The sequence below is a fragment of the Nematostella vectensis genome, chromosome 11 (assembly GCF_932526225.1).
Source record: "Nematostella vectensis chromosome 11, jaNemVect1.1, whole genome shotgun sequence".
Lineage (NCBI taxonomy): Eukaryota > Metazoa > Cnidaria > Anthozoa > Actiniaria > Edwardsiidae > Nematostella > Nematostella vectensis.
In genome coordinates this window covers 3,947,593-3,970,081 of record NC_064044.1, presented here as the reverse complement: position 1 = coordinate 3,970,081, position 22,489 = coordinate 3,947,593, and the positions used below count along the sequence as shown (strand labels likewise).

The 22,489-nt window shown below is 44.5% G+C and overlaps 1 protein-coding gene across 2 annotated transcripts in view; it reads right to left on the bottom strand.

Moving 5' to 3' along the window:
• LOC5507706 (disks large homolog 5) overlaps positions 1-19,260 on the bottom strand; it is a 29,157-nt gene extending 9,897 nt beyond the window's left edge. For both annotated transcript variants that reach the window (XM_032376461.2, XM_032376462.2), the window contains exons 1-19: positions 18,852-19,260; positions 17,935-18,012; positions 13,599-15,352; positions 13,440-13,472; positions 12,543-12,667; positions 12,112-12,211; positions 10,896-10,971; positions 10,059-10,162; positions 8,612-9,784; positions 7,316-7,920; positions 6,224-6,377; positions 5,340-5,570; positions 4,149-4,328; positions 3,528-3,633; positions 3,112-3,157; positions 2,133-2,306; positions 1,043-1,218; positions 883-924; positions 307-408 (exon numbers count right to left, since the gene is read on the bottom strand). In XM_032376461.2, coding sequence (XP_032232352.1) covers positions 307-408; positions 883-924; positions 1,043-1,218; positions 2,133-2,306; positions 3,112-3,157; positions 3,528-3,633; positions 4,149-4,328; positions 5,340-5,570; positions 6,224-6,377; positions 7,316-7,920; positions 8,612-9,784; positions 10,059-10,162; positions 10,896-10,971; positions 12,112-12,211; positions 12,543-12,667; positions 13,440-13,472; positions 13,599-15,352; positions 17,935-18,012; positions 18,852-19,137 — 5,545 coding nt within the window. In that variant the 5' untranslated portion in view covers positions 19,138-19,260. The remainder of the gene's footprint in view (positions 1-306; positions 409-882; positions 925-1,042; positions 1,219-2,132; positions 2,307-3,111; positions 3,158-3,527; positions 3,634-4,148; positions 4,329-5,339; positions 5,571-6,223; positions 6,378-7,315; positions 7,921-8,611; positions 9,785-10,058; positions 10,163-10,895; positions 10,972-12,111; positions 12,212-12,542; positions 12,668-13,439; positions 13,473-13,598; positions 15,353-17,934; positions 18,013-18,851) is intronic.
• Between the last annotated feature and the right edge of the window lie 3,229 nt (positions 19,261-22,489).

The following is a 22,489-nucleotide window of genomic DNA, read 5'->3' as shown; positions in this document are numbered from 1 at the left end:
CTTCAAAGTATATAATAATGCAGGCATTTATTTAAATCGATAGCAATGATAACAAACCAAAGTTTTAAGGCTAAAATTTGAACCCAGAATTGCTCCTAAAATATTCTCCTATTTCGCAAGAAGAAAGGAACTCTAAATTGAAAATAACTGACATCTTGCTGGGAGCGTAAATTAGAACCGCTTGTCTCTTTGAGAATTCTACCAATAATGGTGCAAAAATCGTAGTTTGACAGACACGATAAATTTATGCTTCTATGCCTGATTGAAACGCCTGTGCTGTAGTTTGCACAAATTCTCAGGTCTTACCTGGTTTGAAGAGCGTGAACTTGTAGGGGAAGTCGGTGGCAAGTTTCTCACAAAACACCTCGGAGAAAGGACCGAAAAGGATGACGGTTCGTGGCAAGTGACCTGTACAAAAAGGCTTGTCAATAAGCTTATCCATATTATGAACAATATGATTGGCATCCACCTTACATCACTTTCATTTGACCAAGGATTATTGTCGTTTGAATTACTACCACGCGAGTAGAAGTCTCGTTGTTCAACCATCAAACCTCTTCCAACAATCGCCTGCATTGCTAAGTCACTAACTTAAATAAGGGACCTTGATCGGCACTTAGAGTTTGACTTTTATTGAACTCACTTTTTTCGCATGAAGATAGACTATTTCCACAGGATTTAACCTATCTTGAATAAGATAACCCGTTCTTAATTATAGAAAGAATTGTAAACGAGCGTTTATATGTCACCAGAGAATTTGTTTATTTCTACACGCCTAGATGTTAAATAAGTATACTTAATATCAAGCTTTTCAACTGTTTGGTACGACACCACGCCTAGATGTGTATACAAGAAACGTCTTACTCATTAAAATGTACTTACTATCAAGCTTTTCAACTGTTTGGTACGACACCACGCCTAGATCTAAAGAAGAAAAACCAAAAATATACAACCAGTAAGGCTGAGAAAGTAATGAGAAATAGGAGGAAAATGGAAAAGAGAAGAATGAAGGGGAGGGAGAGAGGAAGGGAGGGATTGGTACCTGAGCACATGGTTGTGATACTGGCCGCCGAGTCACTTCCCTCTCTTGAATGGTTGACCACAAGCCCATGTGTGCTTTTCTTGCTTCGGCGGAACAGGCTGCGACGACCAGACAACTTGTGATCGTCGCCATGTGCCAGGACGAGGCTCCGACGCAACAAGATTTCTTGCTCAGCTCTAGAAAAACAAACGAAACAAGGTCAGAAATAACAATGACAATAGACACAAGGGCAAAATAACATAATAATATATAGAAGGATAAACAACAACGTAACATATAACCACAACAATATGATAAGAACATGTTATATAACCAATCCATTCTTGTCTAGATGCACTGATGGTTTTAAAGGTTTTAGCCTCAAACACTTCTCTAGCAATCCTCCTTTTTAAAAGCCTTGTGGATTGAATAACATTCAACCCGGTATACCCGGTATCTATGGTAGCCTACAGGACAAAACAACCCTGAGCCTAATATTGTAGCCTACAGGACAAAACACCCGTGAGCCTAATATTGTAGCCTACAGGACAAAACAGCCGTGAGCCTAATATTGTAGCCTACAGGTCAAAACAACCCTGAGCCTAGTATTGTAGTCTACAGGACAACACAGCCTTGGTAAGTTTTTAAAAGACTTGTTGGTTGAATAACATTAAATCCATGCACAGCGCTAACATAAAAAACTACTGGATTTACCATGGCATTATAGTATGGTAGCGGTAAGTGGAAGTCCAATTCGTTGGGGTAGCTAACCTGACCATCTATTTTAAGCCCTAGGACTTATTATTATAGAAGAAATAAAACATTATAAAGGCATCATCCTTTCTCTCGCTTCAGCGCCTCCTCAGGATTGACAAGATACGTCCTGACCACTCCCCCTTCCTCGTGATTACTTACTCTATCTTTCGAGTTTCCTCCACCTTCCGTCACCCCGCCTCCCCCATACACACACACACAACCACCACCCTTCGTGTTTACTTCCTACAAGGCACGATGCCACTCTCGTTTCAGCGCATCCTCAGGATTGACTAGACACCCTCCTCCCCCCCCCCCAATCCCCACCCCAACCCCCACCCCCCTCGTGTTTACTTACTTCGTTCTGCTAGGCACCATGCCACTCTCTCGTTTCAGCGCATCCTCAGGACTGACTAGACACGCCCTCCAGCACCCGACGTACCCAAGGTGCATGCTATCCGTGATGTAGAGTATGTCACCTTTCTTAAAGCTAAGCTCGTCCTTGGAGTGAGCTACCCTTTGGTACAGAGCCCTACAGGACAAAACAACCGTGAGCCTAATATTGTAGTGTACAGCACAAAACACCCGTGAGCCTAATATTGTAGTCTACAGGAATAAACATCCGTGAGCCTAATATTGTAGTGTACAGGACAAAACAGCCGTGAGCCTAATATTGTAGTCTACAGGACAAAACAGCCGTGAGCCCTATACTGTAGCCTACAGGACAAAACAGCCGTGAGCCTAAATTGTAGCCTACAGGACAAAACCGCCGTGAGCCTGATATTTTAGCCTACAGGACAAAACAGCTGTGAACCTGATATTGTAGACTACAGGACAAAACAGCCAAGTATTTGATACTGGCCTGTGTGCTTAATACAGTGCCCTTAAGGATAAACAGCCGTGTGCTTAGTGTAGTAGCCTAAAAGACAAGACAGCCGTGTGCTCAGTGTAGAAGCCTCAAAGACAAAACAGCCGTGTGCTTAATACAGTGCCCTTAAGGATAAACAGCCGTGTGCTTAGTGTAGAAGCCTAAAAGACAAGACAGCCGTGTGCTCAGTGTAGAAGCCTAAAAGACAAGACAGCCGTGTGCTTAGTGTAGAAGCCTAAAGACAAAACAGCCGTGTGCTTAGTGTAGTCGCCTTAAAGACAAAAAAGCCGAGTGATTTTCGTGCATAAAAAAACTTTTGTATTTTCAAATGTTAGCAATAACGGAGTGGTTCGTTAACATTCTTTAAGCAAATTTCCAAACAACAAATTAAAAGTGACCAACTGTTCCAACACACTCATTAGATAAAGACCCATCAATATGATGTCCACAAAGTATAAACGCTATTTACCTGACATAGAAGGAGTCCCCAGGCTGGTCTTTTATCGAGTTGTACTCTAAAACGTGCAAACATGTCACGTGTCAGGCACTAGTCGTGCACGTGTCAGGCACTAGTCGCGACATGGAATCTACGACAAAGTACTGGGGCTACATAATCATTTCACCGGGAGTCCTCCATCTTGGATGAAATAAAGGCTCTTAGCCAATATCAAATGGGTGGATAAGATGTTTGGAGCGCTAGACTTCTTGTTTATGAAGATTATGGCACTCAGCGTTTGTTGTATATATGCTTAGTGATGATTGGCATGTGACAATCACTCATAGGAAGTGATACTGACTGGTTGGGTTGCACTTGACCAATACTGGTTGTGTAAATGCCTACGGATGATTGGCATGTGTCAATCACTCATAGGAAGTGATACTCACTTGTTGGGTTGTACTGGACCAATACTTGTGCGGAATCTGCAGTAGGTTTACAAAGCTCTAGCATCGCTTGTTCGGCTGTACACATGGTCATATCCATGCCGTTATACTGTGAGACAATGGAATACAAATAGTCAGTACTTCATAAATGGAGCCAAAAATTGTACAACAGCACTATGAGACTGGGGTTTTGATTGGCCGAGAAACACGATTTGAAGTCATAGCGCTTACGCAGTTCCCTATTGTTGTTTTCAGTTTTTCTTTAATCTACGCCACGACAATTCCGGTTTGTTTACAATCACAAGTTGAGCTCCGATGTACCATGGGTTCGCTCTGTATTTTGGGAACGCGACAAAGCAGTGCTGGCTCTTTTCTTCTAGATTGATCACAAGATAAAGGAAATAACCGCGAACTTCTTCCCATCACCTGCCAACACGGTTTACTAGCGCTTGCCTTACTAAGCAAAGCCATGCTCTATATATTACACAACAATGATAGCGCAGCTTGAACAAAGCTGAAACATGAACGCGCGTTAGAAAAAAAGATGTCAAGGGTAGGTCGTCAATCCTTCCTCTAGACTTGCCGAGTGCAAAGACTTGTTTAAAACAATTTCTCTGTGATTACCTCGAGTATCTGGTCGCCAACGTTGAGGCCGCTTGGCCTGTCTTTGCCCGAGTCCAGCTCGGAGACAAAGATGCCAGTCGCGTTGCCTCCAGTGATGTTAAAGCCAAGAGAAGAAGATGACCGCTTGAGGTAGACCCACCGGAGGTCCCCTGGCGGTTCTACGTCACTCACCGGTACCACCTGTAAGATCATTAATCATTATCCTTAGTAAAGTCATCATTACCACTGTGATAATCACCACTATAATCGCCTTCGCTATTATGGACGTCGTTGGTATCGTCGTCGTCATCATCACGTGGTATTGCTGACGTGACACCCTTTTTCCAATCACGTGATGTGTGACGTGACAACGACCTTTTCGTTACGTGGTATGGGTGAGGTAGCAACCATCTTTTCGTCACGTGGTATGTGAGACGTGACACGTACCTTTTCGTCACGTGGTATGTGAGACGTGACACGTACCTTTTCGTCACGTGGTATGTGAGACGTGACACGTACCTTTTCGTCACGTGGTATGTGAGACGTGACACGTACCTTTTCGTCACGTGGTATGTGAGACGTGACACGTACCTTTTCGTCACGTGGTATGCGTGACGTGACACGTACCTTTTCGTTACGTGGAATGCGTGACGTGACCTCCAGCTTTTCGTCACGTGTTTTTTCGTCACACGGTACGGGTGACGTGTTACGCACCTCTCCGTTACGTGGTATGGGTGACGTAATACGCACCTTTTCGTCACGTGGTATAGGTAACGTGTTACGCACCTTTTCGTCACGTGGTAAGAGTGGGGTGTTACGCACCTCTTCTTCACGTGGTATGGGTGACGTGTTACGCATCTTTTCGTCGCGTGGTATGGGTGGCGTGTTACACACTTTTCGGCACGTGGTATGGGTGGCGTGTTACGCACCTTTTCGTCACGTGGTATGGGTGGCGTTTTACGCACCTTTTAGTCACGTGGTATGGGTGACGTAATACGCACCTTTTCGTCGTGGTATGGGTGGCGTGTTACGCACCTTTTCGTCACGTGGTAGGGGTGCATGTTACGCACCTTTTCGTCACGTGGTATGGGTGCATGTTACGCACCTTTTCGTCACGTGGTATGGGTGCATGTTACGCACCTTTTCGTCACGTGGTATGGGTGACGTGTTACGCACCTTTTCGTCACGTGGTATGGGTGACGTGTTACGCACCTTTTCGTCACGTGGTATGGGTGGGGTGATGGTGCTGTCATCCCTCTTGACTTTCCGTCTGTTGATGGGCGTGCTGCATGCGGTACTCGACTCAGAGTTGCTCAGGTTTATATCCGCATCCCAGTTCCTCTGTGGGTTAAACTGCGCCAGGATCGTTACGCTGTTCCCGGATTCTTTCAAGATCTTCGCGGCCTGCTCGTAAGTCGCGCAACGAAGATTCACACCGTTGTACTAATGTATGGAAATAAAATAAAAATGATATTAAACAAAAGGTTAGCAATAAAACGCACAATTTATTTTTTCGCTGATCGTTATATCGAGGCTATCGCTATATCGGGGCTATCACTATATCGAGGCTATCACTATATCAAGGCTATCATTATATCGAGGCTATCACTATATCGAGGCTATCGCTACATCGAGGCTATCGCTACATCGAGGCTATCGCTACATCGAGGCTATCGCTACATCGAGGCTATCACTACATCGAGGCTATCACTACATCGAGGCTATCACTATATCGAGGCTATCGCTATATCGAGGCTATTGCTATATCGAGGCTATCACATTATCGAGGCTATCACATTATCGAGGCTATCACTATATCGAGGCTATCACTATATCAAGGCTATCACTATATCGCGGCTATCGCAATATCGAGGCTATCACTATTTCGAGGCTATCACTATACCGAGGCTATCACTATATCGAGGCTATCGCTATATCGAGGCGATCGCTATATCGAGGCTATCACTATATCGAGGCTATCACTATATTGAGGGTATCGCAATATCGAGGCTCCACTGCAGCTGGTAGCCCCACCCCAGCTTTAAGCGTCAATTATCCCTACTCCTCACCACCCCAGGAGTCTGAGTGGTCAATACCTCTAGAAGCTGGTCACCGTATCTTAGCCCGGCCTTCTGCGCAACACTCCCTTCCTTCACGTTGCACACGTAGATCCCGCCGCAGTTGCCAGGGGTGATGGAAATGCCAAGGGTGTCTTTCTTCTCGATGTGCACCTGACGTGGTTCGTGGTCTCTGCGAAACAAAGTAAAATAGATAAAATAAAATAAAATAGATAATATAAAAAAGATAAAATAAAATAAAATAGATAATATAAAAAAGATAAAATAAAATAAAATAGATACAATTTAGCATAGGCAACCCCCTGCAGCCGGGATGCTGAATAAGAGAAAGTAGTATGATTATAGATTTAATGAGAGCGCTTAAAAGGATAGATATTCCAGAAGTTTCGTTCTTTACAAATCTATCCCACTTCGTCTATTACTAAGCGCAACTAGACACCGCCAATATCTCATATTGTTTTGGCTGAATTCAGAGAAGCAAATTCTATTGTTTTTGATATTGTATCTAGCCTTTTTACTCCTATATAATGCGCTAAAAAAGTACTCCAACCAATGTGTCATAAATTTTAAGGTGACCCACTTCTGTTGGGCATTTTAAAACATAATCCATCTTCAAAGCGCTCCCATGTATGATCATTATTTGCACAATCTCCCTTGTTCTATAAGGGAAATACCGTAAATTCTGATCAAAACCGACTGCAGAATAATTGATCAATTTAGAGTCAAAGTTTGGAAGAAAACGTAGTACAAAAAAGAAAATGCTGAAAAAAAATTAATCGGGTTTCAAGGATCACGCCTGATAATTCCGTTGGGTTGATCATGTCTTAAATCGACTCTATCAATTTCAACATTTCCGAGTGGGTGCACTGGGTCCGTTCGTACCGACAACGTGGATATTAGCCTTAAGGGTGTACAATATCCTCAATTCAAGATATTACAGGCAGAGGAAATCTGGTTGCGGTAAGAACGTAACAAAAAGAACAGTCTTCAGGCCCTGAGCGCGACGTCGCACTCGCCACGACGGTCATGTTGAGGCTTTGTTAACCGACCAAAGAACTATCACAGTTATGAGCAACATAGAAAGTGACACAGTGAAAAAAGGTTACGTACCTGTTATCAGTAGCATCCGGGGGCATCGAGCCACTGAAGTCGAAAGCTAAAATCTCTCCCTCGATAACCGGCGCCACGATAGGCGTAGACGGCGCCCTGAGGGGGGTAGCCTGCCCCGAGGAGGGTGACCCCCCGGATTCCACCGAACCGTGACTACCGGCCGGGAACGCAGGCTGCGAGCTGAACTGGCCGGGCGGGGGGAGGCTGACTCGGTGATGCTTCCTACTGAGGGGGTGGCTGTGAGTGCTGGAGTCGAAGCTCTGTTGGGACGCGTGACGGCGTCTAAACTCGCGCTCATCCGCGCTGTGTGACGAGCCCTGGCGGTAGTGATACGACATCCTCGTATCCGACATGGCGTGACTGCGTGACAGCGCGGCGCGTGGTGTGCTTGACCCGGATCCGGTGGACTCCCTGTGGCAACGTACCGGCATGCAGTGCTGTGTCTCAACAGGGTGGGTGTTGTAGCGTGGTATTACGTAACTTGTCGCCGTGTAAAACGGGACGGAGCGCGATTTGAGGACGGCCACGGATACGGGGGGTCCCGTGGGGTACAGTTTGGGCGGAGCCAGAGCCAGGGGGTCGGTATGACTTGTGTAAGGTAGGTACTGCAATAAGAAATAAAAAGATTAAGTCGAATCAAACTCGGGGGCAACTTTACAATACCTGTCCCCAGTATGTCTACGAATGGGCTTCCACATCTCAATTCCCTTAAAACAAGGCAAGTTAATACGACATTCGCTACTTAGCTTTCAAAATCTTCCTGGGTGACTAACTTAAAGCGGCATTGTGACCAGTTTACTTCTGGAGGGCAGAAGGAAACCTCGACCGTTAAGAGACAATAGAATCTGTTAGAATCCACTCTATAACGGGCAATATGCTCTAAATCATCAGCCACATCCTCAAATAAACTCCCAATAGACACTTTCAAACTTTTGAAATATCTTTTGGGTTTTCCACACCTGATATTGTTACGTAAACGAACGGCAGTAAACTGGCGACAAAGCAGCTTTAAACTTTAGCCCGAAAGGGGTGTGAAATATTTTGCAGATTATAAACCTTGAAAATTTTGTTGAGCACAGCACATGCCTGTGAGGACTTGTGCGGCCAACTAAATGAAGTGTGGATCGATTGTATTTAGCCAGGGCATTGTGATGAGTACTTCAAGTGATTACACAAATGGATGGAGGGGCCATGGCTGGCTGATGGACATGGATGTTGTATTATACCTGGTATTTGGCCGATGGAGATCGATGCTTATACCAAGTATTTAGCTATGATAAAGTTTAAATGCCTCACCTGATGTCTCGTAGCTGGCGCTGATTGCGGGCGCGCACCGCCCCGCGGTTTCTGATACGTGCTCATGCGCGCGTAGAACGCGGCAGTATGAGGCTCGTCCAAGAAGTCTGGGTCGGGCAGCGAGCTAGAAGGACCATGACCGGACACCTCACCCTCGGACGGTCCCTGACCGGACAAATGTTCTAACGCAATAGTCTCCTCTTGTTCCAATGGGTGTGATCCAAAGGGGTGTAGCCTCGATGGGTGTGGCCCCGGGGGATGCGCGGCCGAGGTGACCGCTGTGATGTATGAACTGGTGCGGGTCGGTGGCAGAGGTTTCTCCTGTGTTGATCTGTCCGCGTAAGTGTACTGACAGCTGGGACTGGACCCGTTTGTCGAGACCCGAGTCGAAAAGTGCGAGGGGTGGGGGGAGGTGCTTGAGTAAGGAGGGGAGGGTTGGGAAGATATTGCGGTGTTGGTATAAGTGGTGTAAGGAAGATTCGATGTACGAGAAGGTGAAGAGTAAAGAGCACTGGAAGAGTGAGGGGAAGAGGGGTGTGGCAAGTCAACGGCACGAGGGGGAGGAGTATGGGTGGCCTGAGAAGACTGAGATGAAGTGGTATGTGGGGGGGAGGGGTATGGGATGCTTATGGTTCGATGGGGTAAGGGGTGGGTGATCTGAGATGCGGTAGCTAGGTGTGCAGGTGATGTATGAGCTAACTCGGAGAGAGGAGAAGACTGATTCGGAGTCACAGAGCGTGAACAAGAAGAGTGTCTGACGTTCTCGCTGCTCACCGAGGCAGTACTAGAGTCGGTCGGTGTTTCCTGGCACCTCTCCTCGTAAAGAGGCGTCAAGGAAGGCGAAGAGTTCAACACAGGCTCAGACACGCAATCCGGGATTAACACCCCTTCCTCCGTGGGGGAGCTTCGCCCCGAGTACCCATGGGCGTGGCGAGAGAAGCCTCCCATTTCCGAGTAGCTATCGTTCATTAGGATTCTCTTCCTGTTAGTCTGCAAGTGATGGAACAGGTCTGATTCGCAGCTCATTTTCTCGTTGACTTCCTCGAGAAGGGATTGCATGGCTTGGGTGAGGTGTGCGCTTTTGGGTTTTAGGACGGCAAGGCTTACAGTACTAGTACACAGCAGCTTCTCGGTCTCTAGTTGTGACAGGTTCTCCACCGATTGGCCATTTACCTATAGCAATTAAAGAATGTCGATTAACCACTCCTTTGTTATTGTTTACAATTGAAAATGAAAGACGGTTTATTTGTAAGAAAACTTGAGATCTAGTTTCTATTTGATTAAAAGTATTCCAGTTTTTTTCTTGAAGAAATCTTCATCTCCCATGTTCTTATCAGAAACTTGTTGTCGATTGGTTGAAAGTATCAAATGTTTTTTACACATTGAAACTGCTCCCATACTTGTTTTTCGCGTTGTTAATTGTTAAGTAGAGGAATCAGTAGCTCACCTCCACTATCTTGTCCCCGATGGCGAGCATGGGGTTTAGCGCAGCAGTACTGCCCGGGGAGATGAAGCTGATGAACTTGGAGTTGTCGATATGGATTCCAAGCTCTGCATGAAACACCACAAATGAGTCAGCACGTTATCACAACCAACCTGTGCATAGTGCCAGTAAAAAGAGGCGCGGGGCGTTCTGGAATCATAACATTCTTTCAAGAGCATTTACACGCCACCGAAAAAAACCTTCCGCACCAGAACTCGCCTGACTGTAATCGCTCCTCCCCCTGAGCTACATAAAGTGACAATATATCGTAACAATAGAAGCGCGTTGTCAAGTTTGGCGATAAAACGTGACAATATAGCGTGACGATATACATGACAAGATAACGTGAAAAACCGCGTGACAATATAATGTAACAATAATAGCGGAATGTCTAGTGTGACGATATAACGTGACAATATAGCGTGACGATACTAGACAAGATAACGTGACAATATGACATAACAATAGTAGCGCGACGTTTGACGATATAGAGTCACGATATACATTACAAAATGACGTGTCAAAAAGGCGTGTCACTATAACGTGACAATAGTAGCGAGATGTCTAGTGTGATTATATTACGTGACAATATATCATTACAATAAACAGATAAAGTGTGACGTTCTAGTTCTAGTGTGACGAAATAACAAGACAGTATGCCGTGGCGATGACGAGGTGACAAGACTGCGTGACAATACAACATGGAAGTAAACGGGACGTTCTAGCGTGACAATATGGCGTGACGATGTAAATGTATGGTATCCTGAGGTCACATAATGCGTGACACTGAGTAACGCGCACCTTTTCCATCAGAGAGTGTCAGACGCACAGGCTGCACCAGGGACTTGACGCTGGACGATCTGCGTCTGCGCACAGTCTGAAGGATAACACACAACATAAGACGTCACAGTCAAGCGAGATGTGTTACATCCGTCACGCTGCTGTTATTAAGTGACATAGCGTGAGTCACAAGATGACCTTTACCACGGTGTGGTAGGCAATGTCACGCTACCCATGTCAGTTGTAAATCTCGCGCGGAGGCTGAAATGGGCTCACTTTGATTCTTTCAATTCCCTGCTAGCAGAGGCCTCTTTTCTCTGTATTTCGCTGGGCTGGAGTTCGCGAGGAAAAGAGACCTCTGCCATGGGTCGCAAATTCTTTTGATCAAACCGCCGTCCACGATCGTGGACGGGAGATCCAGAGCGCATGCTCTGTTTATTAATTACTGGCCACTATTTGAGCCCACAATGACTAGCGCATGCGTGAAGCGTATATCCGCTGTGGGATAATAAGCCCGCATTCGAAACAGCGTCCTCCGTAGAAATATCACGTGACGAATTATAAAAGAAGCCATTCAATGCCTTGTCTTCATTCAGAATTTTCTCTCTTTTGACTAGCGAGTAAATCTACCGTTTACAGCTTTTGCATATTCTTCTGGGATTAGCTGATATAAGTTTACCAAAAAGTTTTGAAACATTTTCTTCGAGTCCAACTGTGCGATATTTACTGAAGAAACTCGCCTGCCCAAATGTCTTGAAATTTATCCCAAAGACAAGACAAAACTCGTCTTTGCTGCGTTTGCTGTTCAACCTTTTAAGTGACGTTTTTGGTGATTGAAATTGAACAGTTGTTTTTCTTTTTTCCGAAGAGGAGAACTAACCGGAGTTTGATTCATTATTTACGACAAAAATTAACATATTGACAGCTTTCACGCGATGGTACGGGTTTTGGCACGTCACGCGGTAGCCTAGAAACGCTCACGCATGCGCAACGAAAACAGTTTCGACCCATGGCAGAGGTATCTTTTCCTCGCGAACGCCAGCCCAGCGAAATACAGAGAAAAGAGGCCTCTGCTAGCAGGGAACTCTTTCAAATATTTTGCGATCAAACCTCCTGTGTTACGAAACGCATGTCATGACGTTAGCCTCGCTAATGGCCTGTACCGCGGTGTGGTACGTAATGTCACGCTACCCCTAATAGTTGTACATTACATATTGCGTGACACGGCGTGACTCACCAAGCTGATGACGTTCGCCTCGCTAATGGCCTGTACCGCGGTGTGGTACGCGACGTTTGTCAGATCCACATCATTCACCTTGAGTAGGTGATCATTGATTCTTGAACACAAACGGTTACGTAAGACATGGCAAAAAGAACAAGTGATCAATCTCGATTTTTCTAAAGATAACTGGCAATCGACAACATTTAGCTATTAGGATTTTCGTGGTTAGTTCCATACAAGGGCAGGGAGCGATTCCTTATTTTGAATGTTTACAGTACGTTTTCAAGATGGCGTCATGTAGGTCTGTAGGTTGCTGGGGAACGCATACCTTAAAATATTACGAAACACGCGAATAGTTGTTGCTATGTTACTACTTGTTGCCATGGTGCTACTTGTTGCTAGGCTACTATGGTGCTATGTTACTAGTGATCTACCAAGTACCCTACCTTAGTTTGCCGTCGGCAAGGCTACCCTTGGTGACGTCAGTAATGATGATTGACGTGTCGTGGGGTGCAACGGGCGCGTCGTGTCCTCCCCCGATAGTTATACCAACATCCTGGTGATGATCCGGCTGACAAAAAAGTTTTTTTTTAAGAGAATGGAAAAAGAACAAAAACTGCTTAGGGGCCAAAGATTTATCTTTTGGCTGGAGGGAGGGGGGAAACAAATTTTATTGTTGATAACCTCTCAGGTCTGACCACCAAATGACAAAAAATATCCTACACGCTGGTTGTCGTGAAAAAAATTCTGTTCAACAGAAACATACTTATAAATAAATACAATTAAATTTGGGAAGCAAATCGGCTAATTATCTTGGGGCTGGAATGCTGAATTACGAGAGCGCAGATACTGTCGTGGTCGAGTTGTAAGCATTGAAAGGCGCCTTAGGCAGCCGTCACACGACTCATGTCTCACCACGGAACACAGCTTAGATTAAAATTGTTGCTTTTTGTGGAGGGCGGAAAACCGAAGAACCCGGAGAAAAAACCTCGGAGCAAAGGCGAGACCAACTAACTCAATTGACCTCGGAACCTGGAAGCGAACCAGGGACCAAATGATGAGAATTGCTTGGTCTGATCTCTTTGGCGCCAATAACCGCAAAGGCAAATAAGTCTTCATCTGTCGGCTTGAAGCGCGTTGTTTCCTCAAAAATTCGAAAAATACAAGCAACGCGATGCAAAATATAAAATGCGAGTAAGGGTAAAAAATGCGTATGCATTTGAGGTAATCATTTGTGAGCCTCGTGTAGGACAGTGAAGGAGAAAAAGGAGTGGGGAAACAAGGAAGTTCTCAGGTAGAACATATTGGCATTTTTGGTAATTATAGCTGGGCGATATGCATACCTTTTCCAAAACAACTGATTCCATTTCCCATTCCTGTAAAAGAAACAAGATGACAATAAAAAAGGATAAAACAAAGAAAAATGGGAAATCAAATAAGAAAGAAATTGCAAAAAGGCCATGACCATGATTATATCACGTGTACTGCTCACGTGACCATACCGTAGAGTCAGTGTCGATGGCTGAGTCACGACTCGACACCAGTTCCCTGGACGAGCTTTTAGCGGAGAGCTGGGTCTCGATCCGGGTCCTTAGATCCATCAGCTCGATCATCATTTCGGCATGCTGCGCGCGCACGTTTTCCGAGTCTTGCACAATTTCGGTCAAGTCGGTCACAGTTCTCTCGTGCTCTTCATGCAATAAATCGTAACTTGATTGAAGTTTCTTGCATTCGGCGATAGCCCTATCGCGTTCATTAAGCGCCCAATCACACCTCTGTTTCGACACATCGGCCTCGTGGAGCGAACTCGTCAACTCCTTGGAAAGCAACTGGAACTTCTTCTTGAGCGAGTCCTTCTCGTTCGCCTCCCCCTTGTGCGCGAGATCCTGCTTTTGCTCCACTCGAAAGCACTCCTTTAAGATCTTGTCTCTATGTATCAACGCCTCACTGCGCTCTTTCCTAGCAGCGTCGCGCTCTTGCTTAAACATCTCGTACTCCTCCATCGCTTTGTCCCTTTGCGCAATTATGGAATTTTTCTCAGAGAGCAGGCCATTCACCTCACCATGAAGAGCACTGACTTCGCTGCCGAGTTTGGTTCGCTCGGCGGACGCCACGTTAAGCTCATCTTGCAGTGACTTATTCAATTGGTACAGCTGCTTATTTTCGCTCGATATTGTCTCATTTCGCTCCTGGAGTTTGTGCAAATCTTCTTGTATTTTATCGGTTTCACGATGCACATTATCTCGTTCACTCATAATCAATCTGTACTCGCCAATTACAGCATTCCGCTCCTCGGTGAGTTTCGCTAATTCTTTAGCTGTCTTTACCTGTAAGCTCATGATTTGATCGCAGTCGCGTAATGCAGCGTCCCGCTCTTTGAGTGCCTGTTGCGACGATTTAACCGCAGTGTCGCGTTCTCTCGCGGCTCTCTCAATATTTCTCAGTCCGTTATCGCACTGCTGTTTTAGCGCATTGCACTCCGTGATCAACGCATCCCGTTCCTTGATCAAGCTATCAAATTGCTCTTTCATTTGCCCATTCTCGAGCTCTAAAGATTTCAACTGATTGAATACGTGGTTGTACTCCGTTCGCAGCTCTCGATGCGTCTGCTGAATCTCGTAATCCTTATCAATATCTACTTCGGCCGCGAATCTGTCCCCAGGTGAAGACTCGTCAATAAATACATCAAATCGTTCACTCGTGTCTTTCTTTTCCCGCTCTCTTAACAATACAATCTCCTCATAATCCTGCTTCATTTTCTCCTGTTCGCGCAAACTCTCCTCGTATTTCCTTTGCAAACTTTGGGCTTCCCTCACTAGCAGGTCACATTTGTTCAGCACGGTTCTGTGCTGTTTACGGAAATAATCCGCTTCTTGGGACACTACGTCATACTTCTCATTCAAATCACTATTCCTCTGCCTCAGAATCTGCAACTCGGTTAGCACATTGACATACTCGTGCTTGAGTCTCTGATAATCCTTGCTTCGTTCACGTGTGTTGTTGTTGTTGTTGTTGTTATTCGTGTTGCTGTTAATGCTGGTTTCCATATTTTTGGCGCTTTTTTGGCCGGACACTTCGGCCAGCTCCCGACATGCCTGGTCCCTCTCACGCTCTGTCCGGTGCAACTGCACTCTCGCTTGCTCTAGTTCCCATTTGACAGCTTTGAGCTCATTTTTTAGGAGACTGTAGCGGTCCTTACATAAGTCGTGTCCGGTCATACTCGTGCTACGACCGACTGTCGTGCGTCCCGTGCCGCCTACAGGAGAAAGATTATTATTCATGGTAATGGTCAAGTAAGGGTAGCATCCGCAGGGTGATGGTGATGGTGATGATGGTGATGGTGATAGTGATGGTGATGATGATGGTGATGGTGGTGGTGATGGTGGTGGTGATGGTGATGGTGATGGTGATGGTGATGGTGATGGTGATGGTGATGATGGTGATGGTGATGGTGATGATGATGATGATGATGGTGATGGTAATGGTGGTGGTGGTGGTAATGGTGGTGATGGTGATTGTGTTGGTGATGGTAATGATGGTGGTGATGATGGTGGTGATGATGGCGGTGGTGATAGCAGTGATGGTGATGGTGGAGGTGATGACGGTTATGGTAATGATGAAGGTGATGGTGTTGATGGTGGTGATGATGATGGTGATGGTGGTGATGATGGTGATGATGATGATGATGATGATGATTGCGATGATTGAGGTGACCATTATTATTGTATATTTGCACGATGGAAATGGTGACTATGTTGGCAATTTTGAAATGCTGCTGGTGATGGTGATGATGGTAATGGTTTCAATTTTCTTTTCTGTTTGCAATTTCTATCTCTCCCTATATATGTTATTAGGTTATATATGTTATATAGGTGGAAATTTTGTATGGAAAAACAACTAGCCTTAAGTTTTCACTTATTTTATTTTATAAATAGAACGCTATATAATCAAAAAATTTTCATCTGCTTTTTATAGGCACACTTCTGTTGTTTTGTAAGTAGCTCGCTGATACACAGGTTGTTTATTATAGTTGAACCTCCATTAAGGGGTCACAGTCGGACTTGGACAAGTGAAGGCTGATTAGAGGTTTCTTATTTAGGCCAAAATGTGAAAAAAAAAACAGGAGCTCTACTCTATCTACTCTATCTCCCACAAATAGTCTATAAAGAACACATGATCACTTGATGCATCTGTGTTAAAAATGGCTGAGCTCTAAGTATAAAATATTCAAGTCATAAGAGGAAAATCTGGGTGATCTAGGCCAAGCAACTGCTTAATAGAGGCCAAATACAATGAAAGTTGGCAAACGAGATCCTCAATGTGGTGATAAGCATGCCTGGTTAATAGAGGTGATTGCTAAATAGAAGTCAAGTTTACAGTTTATATGAGAAGGATTATTTTGGACTTTAGTAAGTGACCGTTGCAAAGAGGGTACCCCCTAATAGTGGCTTGACCGTATTGGTAGATAAATATATGAATATTCAAAATCAAATTAAAGGGATTCATATTTGCTTTAAGTGGGGTTAAATAAGAGGGGCTGTGCTTTACTATTACCAACCCAAGGATAAGGGGTCAGGGGTGCATGTATTTTAAAAAGTTCCAAGGAATTGACCAGTTTGGTATGTTTTGTGTCCCCAATTCTTAAGGCTTGGTATTGACACACTCCTTGTGTATAGCTTGAATTAGGGGTGTCCTAGGACTTGTGGAATCTTCCCCGAGGTGTACAACCAGTTATTTACCATTTTGCACCCAGCAATACTGGGGTTCATTTGTTGTTTGTTGAGCATCACATATTTTGTTTGGATTCAATCCCTATCCACCCATTTTCTTCTTTTATACTCTATTTCGAATTTCCTGTGGACCTTAGATAAAAGGTTTTTAAGCAACTCAACAAATCTGTGTTCTTTGTCCAAAGACCCCTTCTTGTCTATGGTTTTATCAGATGAACAAAGGGTTATCACAGCCTGTCTTTCTTGTTTTAATCACTGATATCACACTACATCCCAGCACCCTACTAATTATTATTTCACCTCAAACGACACCTAAGATAGTTCATGTCTCGTTCTTAGTTTTTGTAAAAGTACTCTTTAACTGGAAGCTGCTACACACATAACAGCAATCTCTTACTAAACCAAGTACAGATCATTTTCTAGAACCCTTGATCATTGATTCCATATTGCCCAAGTCTTATAGGAAACCCTGTCAATCCAGTTCTAAAAGATAATGCTGCTGTGTCTTTCGGTGGTTAGTCTATCTGGTGTGACCTAGTATCAGCACGGTTTTATCGCTTTCATGGGTGATAGGGGCATGCTGAATGGCTCTGATCTTCTCGACTGTCAATAATGTTTATCAAGTCCCTTTGGTCTGAGCTGTGACTAAAAGCCGCTCTCATTTTACGCTTATAAGGTCGCAGTGTTTAGGACCTTTTAATAACGACAGCTCACAAATAAATGACCAAAAAGTTTGCCAAAAGAATCCAGAACACAACAACGAGAAAATCAGAAGTGTAGAATAACAAGAAAAAGTTCTTGATGCACATTTTAGTTTTTATTTTATAGATTCAAATTTTTTTTTTCGAGCTGAAACAAAGTAAACAATAACAGAATTGTGCGTCCGCTCACGAGTGACGTGCCAGGACTGACAAACAAAAACATCGAGATCAAAGAGCAAAATTGTACGCTTCTCTCTAATTTTTACATCTAATTCCAGCTACGAGATGCTTATTTGGTAGTAGGTCTTGTTACATAAATCAGCAGAAATAGAACAGGCACAATCGAACAAGTGATCGGGCGTGCACTTTAGTGGCTTCCAGGAATAGGGCTTAAGTTGATTACTCACATTTAATGTGCCGGGGTGAATTCGCCTCGACCTCGTTTTCCGTTTTATTCTGATTTGCTTTTTCAAGCCTGGCTGAAGCTGTGGAGACGATTAATGATATTATGTTACAATGAGAAATACAATCCTTTATGGAGGAGACTAAAATCCCACGGTCCAAAAACAGCAGCCATAATATGCATAACACAATTCATCATCGTAAGATAATTTTATACATTCAAACTCAATCCCATCGAACAACACAAAGCTATCACTCGTGATACTCTTTTAGACTTTCACCGACAGAACAAAGAAGTTCCATGCAATAAGTAGATTTTGAAGTTAAAACGCGATGGAGTGGAGTCTATATGCCTTATTTCTGCGATATAAAAGATATCGAATTTTACCGTGAGACACAACAAGGAAGAGGTGGATTTGTAGGTTCTCTATAGAACTGATACTCAGAATTCATTAAATTAGAGTAAAACAATGCTGTTTTGTAGTCTTGAGATTAACAAGAATCGAATTTATGTAGTTTTGTTGTTCTTGCGTGCGATGGAAACCATGAGCCGAGGGTTGAGTTTCGACACCCTTAAACAAGGTTTCTAGCTCGTAGTAAACCTAGTTTATTTACTTAGTTTCGTATCGTATAAACTCGTGGGAAATCATTAATTTCAAGTCACAAACACTCAAGTTTGTTTGATTGTGTACAGTAAAAAAGAAAACTTGTGCGTCAAAACATGACGAAGGAAATGTCCCATAACAATTTGTAATTATGCAGAAAATTTGAATCTTATATGCTCAACTCACAGGGAAGGAATTTGACACAAAAATATATACGAAATGGCGTTCGGCTGACTCACATAAGAGTGTTATTGCCCTTAAAAATATCAAGGAAAACATGAGTTTAGAAGGATCATTATAGAATCAGTTCAACTTACCCATAGCTGGGGGTTCGACTCCAAGAAACATACAGTTCAGCATATAAGGAAAGGTTGTTTCAAGAACTACGCAGAATCTTTTGAAAACGTGGAAGTCCTTTCTTTGTACGACATCGAGAAGCTTGCCAACTTTCTGCGACTGGGGTTCGTTCTGTATCGTTTGAAGTTCATCCGATGATATGACATGACTTACGAGTAACGGCGATAACAATCGGTCTGTCGTGACACAGGCAAGAAACTTGACCCGCAGTCTCTCTAATATTTTCTTGTATTCGTTCTCCATCATGGTTTCTGTCTTGGTTATTTCCCAATTCTCTGACTAGGGACTGATTTGAGAGGGTGTTTATTAAGTGCCCGAGCCGCCATTTTGCATTTTGTTACCTCTTTCTAATTGACATAAATGTCAGCGCTTTGTTGACTACATGCCATATATGGTAGTCACGTGACAATTAAGTTGGAAGAAAACAATCTTCGGGTCAAACGCAAGAAGCAAAACAAACATACTATTGCGAGCCACAAAAATTTAAACGATAACTCAATGTATGAGTTAAATTCTTGGCTACAATTGCTTTTCACTGTTACACGCGAACATATGTAAACATCTGTCAGATCTTTTAAAGTCTTTCAGAGTCAGAAATGGGATATTTTTATGTGGTTTAGTAATATAGGGGATGATTTCAGAACATAAAACTGTGGTAAACAGTTTCAATAACAAACAGACTTGGTAAAGTAAATCAAGATTTATTTGATAACAAATATTGCAATCTGCTTGCCGGTTGGGGTCTTCTCTGGTAGGCTTTGGGCCCGCTTAGATAAGACGCCACACCCACACATATAAATAGCACCTGATAAAGCAATACGCGAGTTACCACCCTGATAGAGAAACACGCGCGTAATGCTAACCTGATAAGCAACACACGCGTGTTATCACACGCATAACTACCCTGATATAACAACACGCGTGTAACCACCCTGATGTAGCAACACGATATAGCAACAGGCGTGTAACAACCCTGATATAGCAATACGCATGTTACCACCCTGATAGAGAAACACGCGCGTAACACGAGAACGATAAAGAAACACGCACATAATGCCAACCTGATAAGCAACAAACGCGTGTTATCACCCTGACAGAGAAACACGCGTGTAACCACCCTAATATAGCAACACGCGCGTAACCACCCTGATATAGAAACACGCGTGAAACCACCCTGATATATCAACACGCGGAAAACCACCTTGGTATAGCAACACACGTTAAACCACCCTAATATAGCAACACGCGTGTAACCACCCTGATAAAGCAACACGCGCATAATCACCCTGGTATAGCAACACGCGTGTAACCACCCTGATATAGCAACACGCGTGTAACCACCTTGATGTTGCATCACGCGTGTAACAACTCTGATATAGCAACACGCGTGTAACCGCCCTGATATAGCAACACGCGTGTAACCACCCTGATATAGCAACACGCGTGTAACCACCCTGATATAGCAACACGCGTGTAACAACCCTGATATAGCAATACGCATGTTACCACCCTGATAGTGAAACACGCGCGTAACACGAGCACGATAAAGAAACACGCGCATAATGCCACCCTGATAAGCAACAAACGCGTGTTATCACCCTGACAGAGAAACACGCGTGTAACCACCCTGATATAGCATCACGCGTGTAACCAACCTGATATAGCAACACGCGTGTAACAACCCTGATATAGCGACACGCGCGTAACCACCGATATAGCAACACGCGTTAAACCACCCTAATATAGCATCACGCGTGTAACCACCCTGATATAGCGACACGCATGAAAACACCCTGGTATAGCAACACGCGTGCAACTACCGTGATATAGCAACACGCGGATAACCACCCTGATATAGCAACACGCGTGTAACCACCCTGATATAGCAACACGCGTGTAACCACCCTGATATAGCAACACGTGTGAAACCACCCTGATATAGCGACACGCGTGTAACCACCCTGATATAGCAACACGCGTTAAACCACCCTAATATAGCATCACGCGTGTAACCACCCTGATATAGCGACACGCATGAAAACACCCTGGTATAGCAACACGCGTGCAACTACCGTGATATAGCAACACGCGGATAACCACCCTGATATAGCAACACGCGTGTAACCACCCTGATATAGCAACACGCATGTAACCACCCTGATATAGCCACACGCGTGTAACCACCCTGATATAGAAACACGCGGATAACCACCCTGATATAGCAACACGCGTGTAACCACCCTGATATAGCATCACGCGTGTAACCACCCTGATATAGCGACGCGCGTGTAACCACCCTGATATAGCGACACGCGTGTAACCACCCTGATATAGCAACAGGCGTGTAACCACCCTGATATAGCGACACGCGTGTAACCACCCTGATATAGCAACACGCGTGTAACCACCCTGATATAGCAACACGCGTGTAACCACCCTGATATAGCAACACGCGTGTAACCACCCTGATATAGCAACACGCGTGTAACCACCCTGATATAGCAACACGCGTGTAACCACCCTGATATAGCAACACGCGTGTAACCACCCTGATATAGCAACACGCGTGTAACCACCCTGATATAGCAACACGCGTGTAACCACCCTGATATAGAAACACGCGGATAACCACCCTGATATAGCAACACGCGTGTAACCACCCTGATATAGCAACACGCGTGTAACCACCCTGATATAGCATCACGCGTGTAACCACCCTGATATAGCATCACGCGTGTAACCACCCTGATATAGCAAAACGCGTGTAACCACCCTGATATAGAAACACGCGGATAACCACCCTGATATAGCATGATGCGTGTAACCACCCTGATATAGCAACACGCGCATAATTATGATGATATAGCAACACGCGCAAAATCACCGATATAGCGACGCGCGTGTAACCACCCTGATATAGCATCATCCGGATAACCACTCTGATATAGCAACAAGCGTGTAACCACCCTGATATAGCAAAACGCGTGTAACCACCCTGATATAGAAACACCCGGATAACCACCCTGATATAGCAACACGCGCGTAACCACCCTGATATAGCAACACGCGCAAAATTATCCTGATATTGCAACACGCGCAAAATCACCGATATAGCGACGCGCGTGTAACCACCCTGATATAGCATCATCCGGATAACCACTCTGATATAGCAACACGCGTGTAACCACCCTGATATAGCAACACGCGTGTAACCACCCTGATATAGCAACACGCGTGTAACCACCCTGATATAGCATCACGCGTGTAACCACCCTGATATAGCAAAACGCGTGTAACCACCCTGATATAGCATCACGCGTGTAACCACCCTGATATAGCAACACGCGGATAACCAACCTGATATAGCAACACGTGTTTAACCACCCAGATATAGCAACACGCGTGTAACCACCCTGATATAGCAAAGCGTGTAACCTCCCTGATATAGCAACACGCGTGTAACCACCCTGATATAGCAACACGCGGATAACCAACCTGATATAGCAACACGCGTGTAACCACCCTGATATAGCAACACGTGTGAAACCACCCTGATAGAGCGACACGCGTGTAACCACCCTGATATAGCGACACGTAT